The 23,893-nt window shown below is 42.2% G+C and overlaps 3 protein-coding genes across 7 annotated transcripts in view; 1 reads left to right on the forward strand and 2 right to left on the reverse strand.

Moving 5' to 3' along the window:
• oxr1a (oxidation resistance 1a) overlaps positions 1 to 2,408 on the forward strand; it is a 179,802-nt gene extending 177,394 nt beyond the window's left edge. For all 4 annotated transcript variants that reach the window (XM_058376861.1, XM_058376858.1, XM_058376860.1 and 1 more), the window contains one exon: positions 539 to 2,408. In XM_058376861.1, the coding sequence (XP_058232844.1) occupies positions 539 to 674 (136 nt within the window). In that variant the 3' untranslated portion in view covers positions 675 to 2,408. The remainder of the gene's footprint in view (positions 1 to 538) is intronic.
• Positions 2,409 to 3,102: 694 nt separating this feature from the next.
• sqlea (squalene epoxidase a) lies at positions 3,103 to 11,059 on the reverse strand. Its single transcript, XM_058376863.1, has 11 exons — positions 10,582 to 11,059; positions 8,609 to 8,870; positions 8,329 to 8,506; positions 7,737 to 7,833; positions 6,737 to 6,850; positions 6,318 to 6,489; positions 6,093 to 6,188; positions 5,720 to 5,862; positions 4,515 to 4,611; positions 4,316 to 4,403; positions 3,103 to 3,706 (listed from the first exon to the last, which is right to left on the reverse strand). Exons 1-11 carry the CDS (start codon positions 10,849 to 10,851, stop codon positions 3,514 to 3,516), a joined length of 1,710 nt encoding a protein of 569 aa, XP_058232846.1. The 5' UTR covers positions 10,852 to 11,059; the 3' UTR covers positions 3,103 to 3,513.
• A 3,837-nt stretch (positions 11,060 to 14,896) lies between these two features.
• Positions 14,897 to 23,893, reverse strand: part of rnf144b (ring finger protein 144B) — a 29,299-nt gene continuing 20,302 nt past the window's right edge. For both annotated transcript variants that reach the window (XM_058376866.1, XM_058376865.1), the window contains 12 exons: positions 19,948 to 20,020; positions 19,408 to 19,523; positions 18,364 to 18,389; positions 18,133 to 18,270; positions 16,738 to 16,847; positions 16,257 to 16,352; positions 16,092 to 16,175; positions 15,866 to 15,992; positions 15,672 to 15,777; positions 15,403 to 15,585; positions 15,121 to 15,195; positions 14,897 to 15,040 (listed from right to left, as the gene is read on the reverse strand). In XM_058376866.1, coding sequence (XP_058232849.1) covers positions 14,957 to 15,040; positions 15,121 to 15,195; positions 15,403 to 15,585; positions 15,672 to 15,777; positions 15,866 to 15,992; positions 16,092 to 16,175; positions 16,257 to 16,352; positions 16,738 to 16,847; positions 18,133 to 18,270; positions 18,364 to 18,389; positions 19,408 to 19,523; positions 19,948 to 20,020 — 1,218 coding nt within the window. In that variant the 3' untranslated portion in view covers positions 14,897 to 14,956. The remainder of the gene's footprint in view (positions 15,041 to 15,120; positions 15,196 to 15,402; positions 15,586 to 15,671; positions 15,778 to 15,865; positions 15,993 to 16,091; positions 16,176 to 16,256; positions 16,353 to 16,737; positions 16,848 to 18,132; positions 18,271 to 18,363; positions 18,390 to 19,407; positions 19,524 to 19,947; positions 20,021 to 23,893) is intronic.

Below are 23,893 nucleotides of genomic sequence, written 5' to 3' on the forward strand. Positions count from 1 at the left end.
AGGATACAGTGTCATAATAAAACATGTAGTAAAAGAAATTAACACTTCAGATACTCTGTTGGATGATCTTGGAGCCAGAAAAGCATAATATTGATGTAAAGGCAATGAGTCTCTAAAAAGGCAACATTTTCTAAACATAAACAATTGTAGCTGTTATTTAGCTAAAGGCTGACCAGTAACTAGCTATAGAGCTAGAGTCATTATTCGAGTTTTCCATAAACTTTCAGAAATGTTTCAGTTTATTTACCGTCTCCGCTCTGCAATGCAGGCTTTGTCTCATCTGTTCTAGTTCACTGTGCTGTCGTGACATGAAGCCATCAGCTAATAATTAAGGCTTAAAGTATTAGAAGGTAACTCTCGTCACAATCCAGTTGTTAGTCAGACCTTCGTCAGTAAGGAATTTTTATTCATTAGTCCTTTTGTAATTACTAGATCTTAACTTGCCTTGTAGCATTGAAGCTTCCACTGACTTTCTGCATGGCACCAGTTCTTGAGAAGAGAGTTAAAATACATTTAAATCCATCTCCTTCTCTTACAGTGGCGAATTTGGCTTGTGGCTGGACGGAGATCTCTACCACGGCAGGAGTCACTCGTGCAAAACCTTCGGGAATCCGATGCTCTCAATGAAGGAGGACTTCTTCGTGCAGGACATTGAGATCTGGTCTTTCGAGTAGGCCACTCTCTATAGAAGAGAGTGAGAGAGAGAGAGAAAGAAAGATGGCTCCAGTCAGGGAAGGAAGGCCAACCAGATGTCTCTGTGCTGGCTGGAAGTGTCCCCAACCTAAATGTGCATCATCTCGGCTCCCAGGAAGCCTGTTTTGAAGAAGCATAATCTCTTTATGCTTGCCGTATGTTACTCCTGCATTTAACACAAATCTTTTTCCTTCCACTCTGACTTTCCCTGTGCTGTTACCATGTGTACTTTTGTTCCAAGCTTCAGTGCGAGGTGTGTTTAGGTGAGACGCACCGTGACAATCATCAGTGAGCGTTTATATGCTGATTACAGGGGACTACTGGAGCACTCTGAACATCAGATGGTGATGCTTGGCGTAGGGTTGGGACGAGATGGATCTGTTCTAGACCGAGACGGAAGGCTTCTTCCTTTGGGTAATAATTGGATGTTACTAATGCAATGGCCTCAGGGGAGATGGACAAAAAAAAAAAAAAAGGAAGAAATGGAAGCAACTACAAACACATTCCTGTGCCCTTTCAGATTAGAGAAATGTTTTGACAGGTAAACAGGATTGCCTGATTAAGGCGGCATCCGTACAGAGAGCAAAAATAAACGTGTACATCCCGGGGAGGGGGGGTTTTTCTTCTGAAGCGAATTATACAAGTGTCGTGAATTCATAGTCTTTCTGTCGTTCACCATCATCGATCCACCGCGGTAAAGCACATAGCCCTTAATCTATGAAGAAAAACATCGTCGTACCGTTCTGTTCAGTGGGTTTATGTGTGAGTTCAGCTTCCTCCACGTGTGGAGGGTCGTGTGTACTGTTCGTAGACAGTAATGTGTCGCAATAGATTTTGTGGAATATGCAAATTACTGTTCTTGTTAACCTCAATAATCCAGACGGGGTCTTTTGTCTCCTCTTCCCGTCGCTCTTTCAAACAGACTTTTAAAAAGCTTTTACGTCTCGACAGAAAAAAGAGAAATGCTTTCCGGGGAATCATTTGAAAAGCTGGAGATGTTTTCTTTCCTTTCTTTTCAGAAATATAATGACAATTATATATTTATGTATATAATTATATAACAAATTCTATATATATATATATATATAAAATATATATATGTAATTATATATTGCTGTTAAGTGTGACAGTGATCTTTTTTGTGCTGACATCTCAGCTGTTACCAATATAATGTACAGTATATTACCCTGTAAATGAATGGTAAAATAGTAGATTTGTTCCTATATATATAAATATATATAATTACTAGCAGACAAATATATATATATATAGAGTGTGGATTTGGTGGGTTGCTTCTAGCACTTTAATCTAGTTTGAAGCCAGATGCTTTCGGCTTTCTTTGCAGTAGCTGTACAGTCTTTATTATATATCTATTTTTTTTTGTTTTGTTTTGTTTTGTTTGTTTATTTGTGTGTTTAGAAATTAACAGATGTTAGCTGTTTATGAAGAGCTTTCTGCTACACCGTCAAGGGGGAAAAAATGTAGCTTGAAAGCCCTGTCCCGAGTCCGGCGGAGGTCAGGTTCTCTCCTCCCGTGTCTCGTCCCGATGCTGTGTCTTTGTTGGTGTGTAGGTTCACTGTTCACAGGCTGAGGGAGGATGAGGAGGGTGAAGAAAAAGCAGGTAATCATCAGACCCCTCATCACCCTTCCCACACCAGCGAGTTCTGTCCATGTGGAGTCACAGACGAGGTCCAGCGTGAACAAAAAAAAAACAACGCTCCAGCCGATTTGCTGGATTACAGTGTAATAAAAAAGAAGGGGAAAAAAAAGAAAAAGTAAATAAATAAAAATTATTGTAACCTGAGACAAACTGTATTTTAATCATTTCGTTTAAAAACCCCCAGCAAGGATGTGGTCGAGACGTTTGGTGTACATGTAAGTGGCACAAGTTTATTAAAGGAAGCCATTAGGGAAGTGTTGTCAAAGTAGTGCATGATATGTTACCATGACAACATGCTCCAGCATTATTTTCCTTTTTCCCCCCCTTTAAAATGCAGCATTTGGCTTTTATGTGTTGAAGTGCTCAGGCACGCGGTTGCTGCTGCCCCCTAGTGGTTGTGTAGTGCAGTTACTGCTCCAGCTCCAGAACTGACTGGAGTATCATCTGCTTATTTCTGTTTTATTTTTTTTTTATTACAGATGAGTAGCTGCTCTAAAGGAATGATAGCTAGTGAAAATGAACTAACATCTGACCAATCGGATGGCTCCAGAAACCATAATTTTACGAGTTACAAAGATTATTGAACATATTGAAAATGGTTTATTTATTCAAAGGCACATTTATTCTGAAATGCAGAACAAGTGAAGTGCAGGTTGTATTTGATGCACAAATAATCCCATATACGTGTGTGGAAATTCACTTTTGGTGATTCAAGATTAATGTATACACTATATCTATATATCTATATATAATATCAGAGGAGGAAATGCAGGGTTGATGGCACATACAAAAACAGTGAGTGTTTCAGTTTTGATACAAAAGAGTCATCAATTACTTTCTTTAGATGAAGAATTCCACAGATGCAGCAGAGCATTAGTTTAAAACCAATTTGCTTCTGCTTTTTTAGAAGAAACAGTGACAAATCCACCCCGAATGTCACTCAGAGTTTTTTAAAGTCAATCATCTCATTGTCAGTGTATGATACAAGCTCTTTACACTGTACCATAATGAATAAACAGATTTGAGGTTTAGATATGTAGATATGCGTGATGCTGAAAGGCACGGCTGGTTCCGTTTCGTGGAGATCTCCGTGCTGTTTAAGTGCCTTCCCGTGTAAATGATTGCAGTCTTTATGCTGGTCACGTGACACTTAGTGTATCTCAATACACCAGGTACTTCAGCTCTGAATAGACCAGGGGAAATAAAATGGCGCAGGCACGGTACAGAATGGTTCCGCTGTTCACCAAGGCCCTTGGTTTCATCAGCCACGACTCTGACTTGAAGCAGAAGTATATGGCGTACAGGCACACAGCGAAGAAGTGACCAATCAGAGTCATGGGCTTTGGCGTTAACCTAACAAGAGAACATAGATCTTGTGTCAAGGAACAAATCACGTATAAAGCATTTTGTATCTACATTGATCAGGCATAACATTATGACCACTGAGAGGTGCCGTGAATAGCACTGGTTATCTCCTCGTCATGGCACCTGTTAGTGGGTGGGATATATTAGGCAGCAAGTGAACATTTTGTCCTCAAAGTTGATGTGTTAGAAGCAGGAAAAATGGACAAGCGTAAGGATTTTGACAAAGGGCCAAATTGTGATGGCTAGACCACTGGATCAGAGCATCTCCAAAACTGCAGCTCTTGTGGGGTGTTCCCGGTCTGCAGTGGTCAGTATCTATCAAAAGTGGTCCAAGAAAGGAACAGTGGTGACCCGGCAACAGGGTCATGGATAGCCAAGGCTCATTGATCCACTTGGGGAGCGAAGGCTGGTCCGTGTGATCCGATCCAACAGACGAGCTACTGTTGCTCCGATTGCTGAAGAAGTTAATCCTGGTTCTGACAGAAAGGTGTCAGAATACACAGTGCAGGGCAAAAGGGGGACCAACACAATATTAGGCATGTGGTCATAATGTTATGCCTGATCGGTGTATGGTGGCATCATCGGTGTTTTACTTACACAGACAGCAGACCTATTGGTCCATTGACACATTCTCCACCCAGTTTGAAGTAGTGGAAGCAGGCTCTTTTCAACTGGTTCAGACAACCTGAAGAAGGAAAACAAATGTGATTAAATTACCTCCAATGTACAAGCCACTGCATCTCAAACCTAGTGACTTCAGTGAGAGATTATTGAATGTACTGAGACGTGGACGTACAGTCTGTTGCTGCAAACAGCTCATAAAGAGCTTGAGCCAGCACGTTCACCACAAACGAGTGTGAGGACCTGCGTTCCCAGTAGAATGTCTTCTTTGCCTGTTGAACAAAACCACAAATGTGTCATGTTTCTTTAAATTTCATGACAGGAAGTGTGTGTTCCTCTCAGATATAATAGCTAAATGTTATCATATGAGTTCAGTTTATCACACCTCTTTCATACGCCTGTAATATTCTCTCCTCACTATCTCAAATATATCAGATTCTTACCCAATATTTGCTTTTTGTTTCAACATGCATTATATGACCAGTAGTTTGTGGCCACCTGACCATCACACCCATATGTGGTTCCTCCCTCCAAACTGGTACCACAAAGTTTAAAGAACACAGTTGTATATTGTTTACACTGACCAGGCATAACATTATGACCACCTGCCTAATATTGTGTTGGTCCCCCTTTTGCTGCCAAAACAGCCCTGACCCGTCATGCACTGTGTATTCTGACACCTTTCTATCAGAACCAGCATTAACCTCTTCAGCAATTTGAGCAACAGTGGCTCGTCTGTTGTATCGGATCACACGGGCCAGCCTTCACTCCCCACGTGCATCAATGAGCCTTGGCCGCCCATGACCCTGTCGCCAGTTCAGTACTATTCCTTCCTTGGACCATTATTGAAAGATACTGACCACTGCAGACCGAGAACACCTCCACAAGAGCTGCAGTTTTGGAGATGCTCTGATCCAGTCGTCTAGCCATCACAATTCGGCCCTTCATCAATCCTTACGCTTGCCCATTTTTCCTGCTTCTAACACATCAACTTTGAGGACAGAATGTTCACTTGCTGCCTAATATATCCCACCCACTAACAGGTGCCATGACGAGGAGATCATCAGTGTTATTCACGTCACCTCTCACTAGTCATAATGTTATGCCTGATCTGTATATTCTGCAGCATTACAAAGCTGTACATTTCACCTTTGCAAAAAGCGAGCTCAATTTTGCCAAGGTTGGACACACGTGTCCGTCACGGATCCCTGTCTCTGACTCGACCCCACTGAACACCTTCAAGATGAACTGAAACACCGTCTGCACCCATCACACATGCTTTTAATTACATTGTTTATTTCGAGTGTGTCCTAATATAAGGAGTCCCCCAAAAATATTAACTCTCCATGGTATTTCCTCTCTAAATGAAACTCCTGTTACCTGAAGCATGGCTTTGTCATCATACAGATCTGGAATGTTCTTGAGCAGCTCTCTCCAGATGCGGATGTCGTTAAGCACTACACTCATCCCCCCTCCGGTCAGAGGATGCCTCATGTTGTAGGCGTCTCCCAGAAGCAGAACCCCTGTCAGAGTGTCAGGCAGAGTTAGTCTCAATTCATATACTTCTGAACAGATCTGCATCATTTTAATGTCCTTAATTTAAAGGTCATAAAGGACAGTTAGTTAATCAACTAAAACATAAAGCAGTAATAACACATTAGCTAAACTACTACAAAGAGATTCTGTGTATATGGATTCTGGTGGCATAATATCTCAAATGAATCTCTTAATAATCGTAATCTTACATGTTTACCTGGTTTGTTAACTGGTGAAGGTGGCAGGAAGCTGGCGGGCATCGTCCTGAGACGGTCATTCTGCAGCGCGAGCAAAAATGGTTCCTGTATATGGCCTACAGACAGAAAACAAACATTAGATGCTATGCAGAAAAAGAAAGGTGACATGAGGGCATTTAGATGATTCATTTCTACTTCGATCTGTAGTAATATAGATAAGTTATTTAGATAAAAGCCTATCCTACTTGGTAGCTGAGGATGAATCTTCTCCACCATGTATCCTGACAGGTCTCGGGGCATCTCTCCCCTGATGTCCACCAAAATTCTGGTCTCAGTGGAGGAGATCTGGTAGATCAGGATTGGACTGGGGTTTGCCAGGACCAGCTCTGCGTGATTGGGTTTAAACTGAGGACAGTCCTGAGAGAGCAGACGCAATCACACATCAATACATCACAAGAAAAGATGCACAGAATCAGGTGCATGTAAGATATTTATTTTAACTGGGGGGTTTTTGTATACCAGAATCGACTATTCCTGACCATCTCGACACAAGCATCTACTAATTATGAATTTAAAGCTAGTTTAGATCATATATTAATATACAGCACTTAGGATGTATTATTATTACGAAGTACGTATATTTCTCTCAGACTCTTCATCTTACCTTCATTAAGCAGCCAACGAAATGTGAGGAGACTTTTGCTTTTCCAGATATGAGGCTCTTACGAAATTTGGAAAAACAGCCATCAGCGACTACCGTCAAAGGAGCAGAGATCTCCTGAGGAGAAACAGCAGAGTGAGGGATATTATTAGTGCCAGTAGGTGAATGGGTGAAAGGAATCCCTATCAGTCCTATAGAGTTTCACAATGTACTCACCTTGTCCCGTGTCTGTTTCCTCTACTACACTACTAGATGCACTACTAGAGTGTGTGTGTGTTTGTGTGCATTTTGTTCCCTATATTGGACTGTTTTCCCATATACTGGCTGTTGGCTCACACTTACTGTTCCCGGGATACACTCCAGGTCCACCACAACCCCGGACAGGATACTGACTTTTTTTTTATTTTTATTTATTTATTTTTTGCTTATTAAGTCTTGACTTCAATCTATCAGTACTTGTCCTTTTTTTTGGACTCCACTAGTTCCCTGAAGGTGTGCTGCGGTATCTGGCACCAAGATGTTAGCAGCAGATCCTTTAAGTTCTGTAAGTTGCAAGGTGGAGGCTTCACAGACTCCAATTGGCAACTTACAGGACTTAAAGGATACTTTTGATAGATACTGACCACTGCAGACCGGGAACCCCCCCCCCCCCCCACAAGAGCTGCAGTTTTGGAGATGCTCTGATCCAGTCGTCTAGCCATCACAATCTGGCCCTTCGTCAAACTCGCTCAAATCCTTACACTTGCCCATTTTTCCTGCTTCTAGCACATCAACTTTGAGGACAAAATGTTCATTTGCTGCCTAATATATCCCACCCACTAACAGGTGCCATGATGAGGAGATCATCAGTCTTATTCACTTCACCTCTCACTGGTCATAATGTTATGCCTGATTGGTGTAAGGTACACAATTAAACCTTAAGGACCACAGCTATATCTTCATTTGCTGTTTTAAACCTCTAGCGAACAGAACTGCTTAACAAGAACTATTTTTGTGTGTGTACCTTGATTTTCCCAGAGTCCTTCTCACGATACTGAACTCCCGTCACACAGCTATCCTCCTCCTGCAGACTGGTTACTGTCCCCTCCACAAACTGCACACTGTACAAACAGAAACCCTGTCAAATTCCTTGCATTACTGACAACACCACTACTACAACTGGTCGTAAAGCACTATATGAAGAAGTGAAGCTTGGCTGATTTTCTAGCACACACTGTAGATTGATGTAGCCTGTCAGTAACAGTAGTGTCAGGTGATTACACCGAGTAAAATGCCCCCTAGATCTGATCTCCATTTACAGTAATGTTTTTCTGACCCGTGTGTAATATGTCTCGAGGTGTAATGATTGTGAAAGAGGCAAATTATTTACTTTATGCATGTTTAGTGTAGAAAGATATCAGACATGAATATTTTTAACATGAATTAATGTACATAATGGCATAATCTAATGGCACATTTATTTTAAACATTTCTATCCTCATGAGCCATGGCTCTTATTCAGCCAAGGAACCATGAAGCTCGGTCATCTTACAGTCTGTATCCGGTGTCTCAGAATAAATGAATAATGTGTTACGCTGTGTTAATCAGAAGCTTACTTGGGTTCTTTACGAGCAGCACGTCGCAGGCCCATGATAAAGCGACCGTGGTGGAAAGCTCGGCCGCACTGGACGCCACACTCGTCTTGTGGGTAAGGGATCTCCACCTCTGAGAGAGTTTCTTTGTCATGGATTACATACCCACGGACCACATGAGCATCCAGACCCTCTGCTGCCTCTAAGGAAAGTTGTATAAACGTGTGAATGAATTCATACGTGAATCTATTTAGCATCTCATGCCTAAAACATCTTTTCCCATGAGTCATCCATTATCGCTTACCCTCCAGCCCCAGCTCTTTGAGTGCACGGAAGCCACCTGGCTGCAAAAGTTCTCCCACAATTCTGTCCGGTTCTGACAGATCTCTCTCCACCACGGTAACCTTCCGGCCATCTCGCGCCAACACGGCCGCCATGGCACAACCCAGCACACCACCACCCACGATGATGACGTCAGGCTCCGGGTCAGTAGAGAATGCACTCTCTGAGGTACTTTCTGTGGTCAGGTCTTCTTTGGATCTTACTCGCTTCCTCCTGGACACTCCCTAGTGAATAAGTCATGAGCGGAGGTATAAGATTATATACGATAAAATATAAACATGTCAGTTGTGTAACCTCTTCATAAAAAATAATACACTGCCTTCAGGGAAAGGCCATAATAATTTAACATCTAAAAACAACAGCATGAAGGGGTGAAAAGAAAAATAATCAACTCCTTCACACTGTTGTTTTTAAATGTTAAATTATGATGGTCTTCCCCTGATATACCATATATACACATACATACGCATATACATACGCGTGCTCAGTCAATCATATATATATATATATATATATATATATATATATATATATATATATATATATATATATATATATATATATATATATATATATATATAGATGTGTGTGTGTGTGTGTGTGCCAATCAGGCATAACATTATAACCACCTGCCTAATATTGTTTTGGTCCCCCTTTTGCTGCCAAAACAGCCCTGACCTGTTATGCACTTGTATTCTTACACCCTTCTATCAGAACCAGCATTAACTTCTTCAGCAATTTGAGCAACAGTAGCTCGTCTGTTGGATCGGATCACACGGGTCAGCCTTCTCTCCCCACATACATCAATGAGCCTTGGCCGTCCACGACCCTGTCACCGGTTCACCACTGTTCCTTCCTTGGACCACGTTTGATGGCCATCACAGTCTAGCCATCACAATTTGGCCCTTCGTCAGTCTTGCTCAAATCCTTACGCTTGTCCATTTTTCCTGCTTCTAACACATCAACTTTGAGGACAAAATGTTCACTTGCTGCATAATATATCCCACCCACTAACAGGTGCCATGATGAGGAGATCATGAGTGGTAAAAAAAATACTAAAGATGATTTACTCAGTGCTTAATACCTTTTCTAGTAAAAGTTTAATGCTGCTTTAAATTCTTCACTCAAGCACGAAAAGTATAAACTCTTGAATTTCCATAAAGTATGAATCTAAAAGAACGAGAAAGATTCACAAAGCAAAGATGTCAGTCACGGAAGGTAAAATAAGTTGGAAAAACTTTACCAAACCCTGACTAACAACAACTTTTATTCCAAATCCGTCACAGCACAAGCTAGCTCAATGCTAATAGCTAACATCACATCGATGAGGAATACAGTGAAGGTTGTGAAATACTAATTTCCACATTCTTAACTTTTAATATATGTTAAAGGTATTTATTAATACCTTAATAATAAATTAATAATTTTTAAAGGTATTTAGATTCATTTTGAAGTTATCTGATGCTTTTTTTTATCACAAACTTACAAATATTTGATTATAGCGAATTGTAGTGATGTGTTTGGGGGGGGGGCGCACACTTTTATGCACAAATGAAGAAAGTATTAGGTTGAAGGAAAAGGTAAAAAATCATACTTTATTACACCTTATGACCTAAATTTGAAGTAGTGTGTCTTTAAAGCAAGTTAAGATGAATAGGAATTGTTATGTTTTAATCAAAACACCGGAGAGCCTGTCTTACTTCACTTATAGCACAATTTACGGTTCCCCTTCTAAACTGTCCGGACACGCACACAATCCCACCCGGAACCAAAATTACATGTAATCATTCATAACATCACAGGAGTTTAACCTTTAAAAAAAGTTTTATATTTCATTAAATATTCATTTCAATAAATCATTTTATTGCAGAATGACTTGAAAATGGTGTATAAGTAACTCTAACCTAAGCATCCATGAGCATGATCATAACTTACCTTTTTGTTTGCCCCTGCTGCCTTGTTCCTTTGACAGCTGCCTGACTTGTGGATGATTTTATCACTGAAGGGCAGAATGGATAAGATTTCCAGGGGTAACTGTAATATTTGCGCTGTTTTCTGACCCCAGTACCTGTGGAAGGTGAGGATTGCCCCCACTATGAGGAAAGCCATTGCAGCGATCAGCAGCTCTCTGCGAGCCCAAAACAACAAGACGTCGCATTTTTTGTAGACATATGTGAGGCTTGCGATACCCAAAAAAGTCCACATATTTGTTTTTGTTTTTTTTTGTTTAAATTAATAAAAAAAAATAAGAAGAAAAAAATAGAAAGACAATGATAGCTTCAAGAAAGTTCCAAGAGAAAAAAAAATAGTGCACAATAGTGTCGAAAAAAATATTCAATTTGTACAACTAAAAAGTATATTGCACTCATTCAGCTGATCAGTAATGGTCAGTCCAGGTGCGGTCTCGAGACTGAACCGAGAGCGTTGAATAATTTATGCTAATGAAGGAGCGGATCGTCTCCCGGTTGGCTGACGCTCGAGTCCCGCCTCTTAGGCGCGTGCTCAGCCAATCGGACGCGAGGAAGGGGTGAGCAGAGCTCACGCTATTCTCCCATTGGTCAGACAAGCAGCACGGACGGTAGGATGATGTGATGTCACAGCGCCTCAACTTCCCCGCGCTGAAGTGCCACCGCCGTGTAGAATGACGGAGACACTAAAACATGTCAAAGGCGTGTTTGTGCGCCACTTCCGGATCGATTTCTTAAAACTGACATATGAGTTGTTTTGTACAGGTTTTAATTTTCTAAGTCACCGTGCCATGAATAAAACAGAACTAACATACACTATAGTGTCAAAAGATTTGGGACACCCCTCCATATCATTGAGTTCAGGGGTTGGGCTTGACCCCTTATGTCCAGTGAAAGGAACTCTTAATGCTTCAGCTTCATACCGAGACATTTTGGACAATTTCATGCTCCCAACTTTGTGGGAACAGTTTGGGGATGTTCCTGTTCCAACATGACGGCACACCAGTGCACAAAGCAAGGTCCATGAGTGAGTTTGGTGTGGAGGAACTTCACAGAGTTCTGACCTCAACCTGATAGAACACCTTTGGGATGAATTAGAGCGGAGACTGCGAGACAGACCTTCTCGTCCAACATCAGTACCTGACCTCACAAATGCGCTTCTAGAGGAATGGTCAAAAATTCCCATAAACACACTCCTAAACCTTGTGGAACGCCTTCCCAGAAGAGTTGAAGCTGTTAGAGCGGCAAAGTGCGGGGCAACTCCATATTACATTCATGTGCATTTTTTTTATTATTATTATTAAATTCTTGATTTACCTCTGATAGAAGAAATGTTGATATTGTTTAATAGCCTAATTGTTTGTGAGTTTGGATTATACATGCAAACAGCCAGGCAGGCAAATAACTAGAGAAGGCGACAGTTAAAAAATATCCAATAAACTTCAGTAATGGCAGGTTGCAAGTTAACATGTATGTACGAACAACTAGTATCTGTTGTGTTCTCTGTAAGCAGCACAGCTTACCCTTTTATTGAAACGAACCGAAGACCATGATGTTTGGGAATCTGAGACCTCATATTGTCATTGGATAAGGCTTTTAGTTTTATCCCCAATGACACATAAAAAAAAAAAATACCATGTGTAGCATATATGTATATGTATATATATATATATATATATATATATATATATATATATATATATATATACACTATATTGCCAAAAGTATTCGCTCACCCATCCAAATAATCAGAATCAGGTGTTCCAATCACTTCCATGGCCACCGGTGTATAAAATCAAGCACCTAGGCATGCAGACTGTTTTTACAAACATTTGTGAAAGAATGGGTCGCTCTCAGGAGCTCAGTGAATTCCAGCGTGGAACTGTGATAGGATGCCACCTGTGCAACAAATCCAGTCGTGAAATTTCCTCGCTCCTAAATATTCCACAGTCAACTGTCAGCTGTATTATAAGAACGTGGAAGTGTTTGGGAACGACAGCAACTCAGCCACAAAGTGGTAGGCCACGTAAACTGACGGAGCGGGGTCAGCGGATGCTGAGGCGCATAGTGCGAAGAGGTCACCAACTTTCTGCAGAGTCAATCGCTACAGACCTCCAAACTTCGTGTGGCCTTCAGATTAGCTCAAGAACAGTGCGCAGAGAGCTTCATGGAATGGGTTTCCATGGCCGAGCAGCTGCATCCAAGCCATACATCACCAAGTGCAATGCAAAGCGTCGGATGCAGTGGTGTAAAGCACGCCGCCACTGGACTCTAGAGCAGTGGAGACGCGTTCTCTGGAGTGACGAATCACGCTTCTCCATCTGGCAATCTGATGGACGAGTCTGGGTTTGGCGGTTGCCAGGAGAACGGTACTTGTCTGACTGCATTGTGCCAAGTGTAAAGTTTGGTGGAGGGGGGATTATGGTGTGGGGTTGTTTTTCAGGAGCTGGGCTTGGCCCCTTAGTTCCAGTGAAAGGAACTCTGAATGCTTCAGCATACCAAGACATTTTGGACAATTCCATGCTCCCAACTTTGTGGGAACAGTTTGGAGCTGGCCCCTTCCTCTTCCAACATGACTGTGCACCAGTGACCAAAGCAAGGTCCATAAAGACATGGATGACAGAGTCTGGTGTGGATGAACTTGACTGGCCTGCACAGAGTCCTGACCTCAACCCGATAGAACACCTTTGGGATGAATTAGAGCGGAGACTGAGAGCCAGGCCTTCTTGTCCAACATCAGTGTGTGACCTCACAAATGCGCTTCTGGAAGAATGGTCAAAAATTCCCATAAACACACTCCTAAACCTTGTGGACAGCCTTCCCAGAAGAGTTGAAGCTGTTAGAGCTGCAAAGGGTGGACCAACGTCATATTGAACCCTATGGATTAGGAATGGGATGTCACTTAAGTTCATATGCGAGTCAAGGCAGGTGAGCGAATACTTTTGGCAATATAGTGTATATATATATATATATTTGTGGCATAAATAAACCAAATTTTAATAATAGGGCAACAGATCTTGAAAATTCATCGTTAATGTACTATAAAATTGTAAGAACACACTGGACATAGTACACGATTAATATCCTGCACTAAATAACATTAAATAAGAGTTTATAAATTCATAACAGCTGGTTTTTATTGATCATTTTATGAACACTGTACACTGCTGGAGGTAGCAGAGCTGAAGATGTTGAGGTTCTCTTTGGGAGTGACATGGTTGGACAGGATTAGGAATGAGTACATCAGAGGGACGGCTCATGTTGGACATTTGGGGGACAAAGTTAGAGAGGCCAGATTAAGATGGTTTGGACATGTTCAGAGGAGGGAGAGTGAGTATATCGGTAGGAGAATGTTGGACATGGAGCTGCCAGGCAGGAGGCAAAGAGGAAGGCCAAAGAGGAGGTATATGGATGGAATAAATGAGGATATGAAGCTAGTGGGTGCAAATGTTGAGGATGCAGAAGATAGGGATAGGTGGAAAGAGACTATTTGCTGTGGCCACCCCTGAAGGGAAAAGCTGAAAGAAGAAATGAACACTACACCATGTAAAAATGTCTACATACCAAGTAGTAGGTCCAAGTAACACTCTGTATCTCATATATATATCATATTCCTGAAGATATTTAATAAAAACTAGTCTGGTGTCTAGTTTTACGTGCATATTTCCCTCACCTTTTTGGATGCCGTCTCTCTGCATCTCTGTATTGTGTTTATAAGCTGTTGTTATAGGTTGTTTATTACTAATTACTCATAACATTATTAAATACTTACTTTTACCTTTACTCTTTAGCTCTGTGTTATTGTATGAAGCACCATGGTCCTTGAGAAACGTTTCACTATGTACTGTGTGTAGCAGCATTATACACCGATTAGGCCAAAACTGCAGCTCTTGTGGGGTGTTCCCGGTCTGCAGTGGTCAGTATTTATCAAAAGTGGTCCAAGGAAGGAACAGAGGTGAATCGGTGACAGGGTCATGGATGGTCAAGGCTCATTGATGCACGTGGGGAGTGAAGGCTGGCCCGTGTGATCCGATCCAACAGATGAGCTACTGTTGCTCAAACTGCTGAAGAAGTTAATGCTGGTTTTGATAGAAAGGTGTCAGAATACACAGTGCAGGACGGGTCAGGGCTGTTTTGGCAGCAAAAGGGGGACAGACACAATATTAGGCAGGTGGTCATAATGTTATGCGTGGTTGGTGTACAAAGTTGTACTGAATTAAGTGTATGTAAATATACTGATGTTTCAAGGTTGCAATTATCATATTAACTTGTACAAACTAACGTTTTTCTGTATCCAGACCCAAATTTATTCATCCGTTACATCATCTCACAGAAAATGACTCTCACAAGTAACGATTAAAGACCGCTTCATATTGCTCCTGCTTCCCTGATGTGACTTTAGGCTCTCCGTTTTCCTTGATGAACTCCTGTGAATAAACATATACATTAAAGTAAGAACTAATGTATGATCTGATAGGACACACAGAGGAGGAAAAAGTAAAACAACCTCCAGATCCTCCAGTGAGCATCGACCCTCTTCCACGTTTTGTCCAATTCCGTGGCTGAAGCTCATGTAGCGCTCCTGCGTAGCACAAATCGCATATAGTATACAGGCCCTAAATTGATCTAAGATCAGGTTTTATGGCTTTTATTTCACAATAAATAAGGATAATCTTTTTTATAGACACTTCATACCCATAAAATCAGCTTCTGGCTTTCAGGAAGGGTTGATATTCTGTCTTAAATGCCTAATAGTAATAAAACAAACACCATTTCTAGCTACGATTACCCGCAGCATATTTTGCATAACTCCTTCCTCAATCATCTTGGCTGCGTTTCTGAGGCCTCGAGCGAAAGCATCCATGGCGCCAATGTGAGCGATGAACAAATCCTCCAGCTCAGTCGATTCTCTCCGGACCTTGGCATCGAAATTTAATCCTCCAGGCTGCAGGCCACCCTGCTCTATAATAGCCTGAGGGATTTAATGGTCCATGGATATAAGCTCACAGTTCTAAAAATGAAAATCTATTCATATTTTAAACAGACGTCTTTAGTCACCTTCATCACTAAGGTCGTATTTCTGGTGTCCATGGGGAACTGATCCGTGTCCCAGCCCAAGTCGGGAGAGCCTGTGTTGGCGTCCACAGACCCCAGCATGCCAAACCTACACACACACACACACACAGTGGTGTAAACCAGCACACTGGATCAAAACATTTACAAATGGCATTAAATGTTACAGAGAACCGTACACAGAGGCCATGATGATGTCGTGTTCGTAAGGATGTCCAGCCAGGGTTGTGTGATTGGGCTCGATGTTCAGTTTAAAGTCTTTGTCCAGTCCAAAGTGCTTAAGAAACCCAATAACACTCATCGCATCTGTCAAAATGGTAAAAATATCGTCGCATGTAGCTGAACGCACAAACCATCATTACTCATCCAACCATAATTTAACAAAGTCTGCTCTAAAATCCTTACCGTAGTCGTACTGGTGCTTGCACGGTTCCTTCGGCTTGGGCTCGATGAGAAACTGGCACTTCAAGCCGATCTTCTCTTTATAAGCTACAATTAAAACTGACGTTATTTCTTCTTTTGTGGCAAAACACGTCACAAAATTCGAAGGAATCTGAAGCTACTTCGTACCCACGGCCATTCTGAAAAAGCTAGCCATGTGCTTGAGTTCAGCCGCTACGTCTGTGTTGAGTGCGGAGAGGAAGCCTTCACGACCTCCCCAGAACACTGCGGTCAGATGAGGACAAGACAAGAAGGCATGTCAACACATATCTATATCACAGCATTACATTTATATTTGGCAGATGCCCTTATACAGAGTGAATTACAATTTATTTCATTTTATACAACTGAGCAATTGAGGGTTAAGTGTCTTGCTTAGGGGTCCACCTAGGATTCGACCTCACAACCGTCCGATTAGTACCACATCCCGCAGCATCATTACGCCATGAGGGTCCAGAACACGCGTCGCAGCCCATCATGCACCAGTGTATTACTCAGTCCTTCTTTTATTACACTATATATGCAGTTATGGGATTAAGGAATAACTCTGGAGCCTCTGATTGGGTCCATTTTTTTTCCGGTTTATGTATAAAATAAAATTTGGTCTCACCAAAGTTCTCAGCCTGCAGTTTCTTGGCGATCTCTAGTCCTTTCTTCAGCTGAGCTCCAGCGAAGGCAAGAACATGGCAGTCTGGGTTACTTGCAGCTCCGTTCATATACCTACACGTGTACAAGGCACATGTTTCAATCTAAAGTTTCTCTAAAACTGAATAAATACCACAAGGCATTTAATTAGCTTTACAATATACTACACTGCACCAGACTCAACCACTGGTGGTGACTCAATTTCTATAACAGCAGCTCTGATAATTATAATGTAATTGACTTCACAGGATTATATCACCATTACCATTATATAACCATCTAGTCACGCACCGCCAGATTCTTCCCCAGAGCGGACATATGGTCTATTATACAGCACAATGAATATTGTTTACGATTCATGAAACACACTTGCAATACTGTTGTTGTATAAGGTACTGTCTTTTGCACCGTCTCCCTTTACAGTAATATAGCACACTGTGTACGTATATAGCGAAACTGAAGTACGTACAAGGTGCTGCCTCTTACACTATATCGCTTAAAACACTTAGCCGTCACTGCACTACTGTTCGTATTGTTTCTCTATTACTATTTAATGACTCCTTGTCTTTCTAATCTAAGAGATGCTGACCACATTTCATTGTTTTGTACCACTGTGTACACACAATAACAGCAAAGAAGTTCGGTTCACTCATTCTAATATACACCGATCAGGCATAACATTGTGACCAGTGACAGCTGAAGTGAATAAGACTGATCTCCTCATCATGGCACCTGTTAGTGGGTGGGATTTATTAGGCAGCAAGTTTGTCCTCAAAGTTGATGTGTTAGAAGCAGGAAAAATGGGCAAGCGTAAGGATTTGAGCGAGTTTGATGAAGGGCCAAATTGTGATGGCTAGATGACTGGATCAGAGCATCTCCAAAACTGCAGCTGTTGTGGAGGTGTTCCCAGTCTGCAGTGGTCAGTATCTATCAAAAGTGGTCCAAGGAAGGAACAGTGGTGAACCGACGACAGGGTCATGGGCGGCCAAGGCTCACTGATGCACGTGGGGAGTGAAGGCTGACCCGTGTGATCCGATCCAACAGACGAGCGACTGTTGCTCAAATTGCTGAAGAGGTTAATGCTGGTTCTGATAGAAAGGTGTCAGAATACACAGTGCATGATGGGTCATTATAACTCCACGTCTCTCTAAGCCTAATTTACTCTGGAGTCTTGTTGACCATGAGCAATAACCCACCACTTACTGTATTATCTTTTTTTATGAGTCACAGGTTTTAATCTACAGCATCAGAAAAGTTGATGCTGAGGTGATTAGAAATCACAACCTATCAAAACACTAATGCAGCTCTCGAAGCCACTGCCTGACTAGTTTTTGCTGCTTTTGCTGTCCGTGTGACTGACCTGGCATGAGCAAACAGGTTGCAGGTGACCCACAGCACCTTCACTCCAGTCTTCTTCTGCAGCTCCAGAGCCAGGTCTGTTATCTCATCCAGGTTCCTATTGGACTCCTCCAGAGTGCGTCCCTCAGGAGCCATGTCCCTGACACAACCGTTTATAACAACACCTCAAAAAATATTCCTTAATAACCTTTATAACTCATTAACAACAATCCTTATTCAATTCAATACACACCTGTCATGAAATGTGTAGTACTTCACCTACAGAAAAAAAAAAAGTGACACAGGAATTCAGCTGATTGTGGTGTTTATTGTCTAGTGTATGATATACACCAATCAGGCATAACATTATGACCACCTGCCTACTATTGTGTCGAGCCTCCTTTTGCTGCCAAAGTAGCTCTGACCCGTCATGCACTGTGTATTCGGACAACCAGCATTAATTTCTTCAGCAATTTGAGCAACGGTAGCTCGTCTGTTGGATCGGATCACACGGGCCAGCCTTCACTCCCTACATGCATCAATGAGCCTTGGCCGCCCATGACCCTGTCGCCGGTTCACCACTGTTCCTTCCTTGGACCACTTTTGATAGATACTGACCACTGCAGACCAGGAACACCTCCACAAGAGCTGCAGTTTTGGAGATGCTCTGATCCAGTCGTCTAGCCATCACAATTTGGCCCTTCGTCAAACTCGCTCAAATCCTTACGCTTGCCCATTTTTCCTGCTTCTAACACATCAACTTTGAGGACAAAATGTTCACTTGCTCCCTAATATATCCCACCCACTAACAGGTGCCATGATGAGGAGATCATCAGCGTTATTCACTTCACCTGGCCCTGCTCATAATGTTATGCCTGATCAATGTATATGAATGTGTTCTCTATGAGTGGTGATGTGGTTGCTGCCTCACAGCACCAGGGTCCCCGGTTCGATCCCTGCGTTCTTTCTGTGTCAATGTGGATTTCCTTCAGGTTCTCTGGTTTTCTTCCAAGATCCCAGACAACATGCTGGTAAGTGGATTAACTCTATAGATATGAATTTGAATCCAAGCTAACTACAGTCATGTTTTCTAGGAGGTGGGAGAAAACCAGAGTGAACAAGAGAAGAACGCTGTGCACAGACGATAACACAGGATCGAATCAGGGAGAGCTTTAAGTCTGTGTAAGGCAACGCTACCCACTGACCCTTGGTGCTGGACACAGATGCATTTTAGAATATAATATAAAGGACGGACAAAGAAGATAGAAATTATTTCTGAGAGAGATTATGTCAGTACACCAAGTTTGGTGAAGAACTCAAATGCAGCACAGAGTCGTTTCTTCGCTCTCTCCATGTCGTTGTCTCCTTCATTCCAAGGCCTGTGCAGCGTCGGAGATCCGAACGGGTCAGCACCTGACAGAGAGGTGAGACATTTATTTGAGGAGATTGCTTTGGTATTTGATGAGCTTTTTGAAAAGACAGTTACAGCTGGGGGCTATGTGCACGTGTGTGTGTGTCTATATCAGTCCTATTTTGGTTCAGTGATCATGTCTAGAAACATACTCCATAGATTTATCACAGATCTACCAGGACCTGTCTGAAAACAGTCATCTTTCTAAACAGGTCAGAAAGGTCGGCTCTAACACACGCCTGATTAGAGGCACGTCTGTGAAGCCGGGCAGCTGTTTTATGCGTCTTGAGCGCGTTAATGGTGCTTGATGCTTGCTCATTAAAAACGCTTTGGTCTCTAACTGCTGAGCGTCTATTGAAGGAGACGCAGGCTATAATAATCCCAGCATGCTGAAAGGCTCTGTGTGTGCCAGTGTCGCTGTCTCACCAGTTCCACAAAACGAGTGCCAGTAACACACAGAGAATCGGAGCCAATCCTCCATCGTCTTGCCCAGCACAACCTGCAAATAAAACAAGGCTTTAAATATCACTTCAGTCAGAGAAGATCAATCAGTGGCCTGCTGATTAGTTCCCTATCTATATGGTTTCATTTATGTGGACAGTGTTAAATATAAATAAAATTGAACGGTGGTAAATGTTACATTCACTTCACATCCATCACACCACCCTGATATTGATTATTTTCCATTAACTTTCCATTAACATACACTATATTACCAAAAGTTTTGGGACACACCTCCAAATCATTGAATTTGAATCAATTCAGAGTGCTGTTTTTCAGGGGTTGGGCTCGGTCCCTTAGTTCCAGTGAAAGGAACTCCTAACGCTTCAGCTTAACAAGACATTTTGGACAATTTCATGCTCCCAACTTTGTGAGAACAGTTTGGGGATGACCCCTTCCTGTTCCAACATGACTGCACACCAGTGCACAAAGCAAGGTCCATAAAGACATGGATGAGTGAGGTTGGTGTGGAGGAAATTCACAGAGTTCTGACCTCAACCTGATAGAACACCTTTGGAATGAATTAGAGCGGAGACTGTGAGACAGACCTTCTGGTCCAACATCAGTGCCTGACCTCACAAATGCGCTTCTAGAAGAATGGTCAAACATTCCCAAAAACACACTCCTAAACCTTGTGGAAAGCCTTCCCAGAAGAGTTGAAGCTGTTATAGCTGCAAAATGTGGGCTAACTCCATATTACATTCATGTGCATGTAAAGGCAGATGTTCTAGTTTTGGCCTGGCTCACATATTCCCATCAGAGCTGCAATAACAGAAGCTCTTCAAATTGCAGCCAGTTATGTGATTCTGTGTAGCTTTTAGCTTTTTTTCTGCACGTCTGAGATATGCTCAGATCATGGTGTTCATTGTAGTCAATACACAGTGATGTGTAGACTTGGTCATTCATTTGCTTCCTTATAGGATCCATATTCCTTATAGTGAGTGAGTGAATGCGTTAGTGAGTGAGTGAATGTGTGAGTGAGTGAATGTGAGTGAGTGAGTGAATGTGTGAGTGAATGAATGAGTGAGTGAATGAGTGAGTGAGTGAATGAGTGAGTGAATGCATTAGTGAGTGAGTGAATGTGTGAGTGAATGAATGAGTGAGTGAGTGAGTGAATGAGTGTGTTAGTGAGTGAGTGAGTGAATGCGTTAGTGAGTGAATGTGTGAATGTGAGTGAATGTGTGAGTGAGTGAGTGAATGTGTGAGTGAATGCGTTAGTGAGTGAGAGTGAATGTGTGAGTGAGTGAATGAATGAGTGAGTGAATGTGTGAGTGAGTGAGTGAGTGAATGTGTGAGTGAGTGAGTGAATGTGTGAGTGAGTGAGTGAATGCGTTAGTGAGTGAGTGAGTGAGTGAATGTGTGAGTGAGTGAGTGAATGCGTTAGTGAGTGAGTGAATGAATGAGTGAGTGAATGTGTGAATGAATGAGTGAGTGAGTGAATGTGTGAGTGAGTGAGTGTGTGAATGAATGAGTGAGTGAGTGAATGTGTGAGTGAGTGAGTGAATGTGTGAGTGAGTGAGTGAGTGAATGAATGCATTAGTGAGTGAGTGAGTGAATGAATGCGTTAGTGAGTGAGTGAATGCGTTAGTGAGTGAGTGTGTGAGTGAGTGAATGTGTGAGTGAGTGAGTGAGTGAGTGAGTGAGTGTGTGAGTGAGTGAGTGAATGTGTGAGTGAGTGAGTGAGTGAATGAGTGAGTGAGTGAGTGAGTGAATGAGTGAGTGAGTGAGTGTGTTAGTGAGTGAGTGAGTGAATGCGAGTGAGTGAGTGAGTGAGTGAGTGAGTGAATGCGTTAGTGAGTGAGTGAGTGAATGTGTGAGTGAATGAATGCGTGAGTGAGTGAATGTGAGTGAGTGAGTGAGTGAGTGAGTGAATGAGTGAGTGAATGCGAGTGAGTGAGTGAGTGAATGAGTGAGTGAGTGAGTGAATGAGTGAATGCATTAGTGAGTGAATGTGTGAATGTGTGAGTGAATGTGTGAGTGAGTGAGTGAATGTGTGAGAGTGAGTGAATGCGTTAGTGAGTGAGTGAGTGAGTGAATGTGTGAGTGAGTGAGTGAATGCGTTAGTGAGTGAATGAATGAGTGAGTGAATGTGTGAATGAATGAGTGAGTGAGTGAATGTGTGAGTGAGTGAATGTGTGAATGAATGAGTGAGTGAGTGAATGTGTGAGTGAGTGAGTGAATGAATGAGTGAGTGAATGAATGCATTAGTGAGTGAGTGAGTGAATGAATGCATTAGTGAGTGAGTGAGTGAATGAATGCGTTAGTGAGTGAGTGAGTGAGTGAGTGAGTGAGTGAATGAGTGAGTGTGTTAGTGAGTGAGTGAGTGAATGCGAGTGAGTGAGTGAATGAGTGAGTGAGTGAATGTTAGTGAGTGAGTGAGTGAATGCGTTAGTGAGTCAATGTGTGAATGTGTGAGTGAATGTGTGAGTGAGTGAGTGAATGTGTGAGTGAGTGAGTGAGTGTGTGAGTGAGTGAATGAATGAGTGAGTGAATGTGTGAATGAATGAGTGAGTGAGTGAATGTGTGAGTGAGTGAGTGAATGTGTGAGTGAGTGAGTGAGTGAGTGAATGAATGAGTGAGTGAATGAATGCATTAGTGAGTGAGTGAGTGAATGAATGCGTTAGTGAGTGAGTGTGTGAGTGAGTGAATGTGTGAGTGAGTGAGTGAGTGAATGAGTGAGTGAGTGAGTGAGTGAGTGAATGTGAGTGAGTGTGTTAGTGAGTGAGTGAGTGAATGTTAGTGAGTGAATGCGTTAGTGAGTCAATGTGTGAATGTGTGAGTGAATGTGTGAGTGAGTGAGTGAATGTGTGAGTGAGTGAATGAATGAGTGAGTGTGTGAGTGAGTGAGTGAGTGAATGTGTGAGTGAGTGAATGTGTGAGTGAGTGAGTGAATGCGTTAGTGAGTGAGTGAGTGAATGTGTGAGTGAGTGAGTGAATGTGTGAGTGAGTGAGTGAGTGAGTGAATGCGTTAGTGAGTGAGTGAGTGAATGAGTGAGTGAATGTGTGAATGAATGAGTGAGTGAGTGAGTGAATGCGTTAGTGAGTGAGTGAATGTGTGAATGAATGAGTGAGTGAGTGAATGCGTGAGTGAGTGAATGTGTGAGTGAGTGAGTGAATGAGTGAGTGAGTGAATGAGTGAGTGAGTGAATGCGTTAGTGAGTGAGTGAATGAATGAGTGAGTGAGTGAGTGTGTGAGTGAGTGAATGCGTTAGTGAGTGAGTGAATGTGTGAGTGAATGAATGCGTTAGTGAGTGAGTGAATGTGAGTGAGTGAATGCGTTAGTGAGTGAATGTGAGTGAGTGAATGCGTTAGTGAGTGAATGTGAGTGAGTGAATGCATGAGTGAGTGAATGAGAGTGAGTGAATGCGTTTGTGAGTGAATGTGAGTGAGTGAATGAGTGAGTGAGTGAGTGAGTGAATGAATGCATTAGTGAGTGAGTGAATGAATGCATTAGTGAGTGAGTGAATGAATGCATTAGTGAGTGAGTGAATGTGAGTGAGTGAATGCATGAGTGAATGAGTGAGTGAATGAATGCGTTAGTGAGTGAGTGAGTGAGTGAGTGAATGAATGAGTGAGTGAGTATGTGAGTGAGTGAGTGTGTGAGTGAGTGAGTGAATGAGTGAGTGAATGAGTGAGTGAGTGAATGAGTGAATGAGTGAGTGAGTGAATGTGTTAGTGAGTGAGTGAGTGAGTGAATGAATGAGTGAGTGAATGCGTTAGTGAGTGAGTGAATGTGTGAGTGAGTGAGTGAATGTGTGAGTGAGTGAGTGAATGTGTGAGTGAGTGAGTGAATGTGTGAGTGAGTGAGTGAATGTGTTAATGAGTGAGTGAATGAATGAGTGAGTGAATGTGTGAGTGAGTGAGTGAGTGA

Source organism: Hemibagrus wyckioides, linkage group LG23 (assembly GCF_019097595.1).
Source record: "Hemibagrus wyckioides isolate EC202008001 linkage group LG23, SWU_Hwy_1.0, whole genome shotgun sequence".
NCBI classification, from domain to species: domain Eukaryota; kingdom Metazoa; phylum Chordata; class Actinopteri; order Siluriformes; family Bagridae; genus Hemibagrus; species Hemibagrus wyckioides.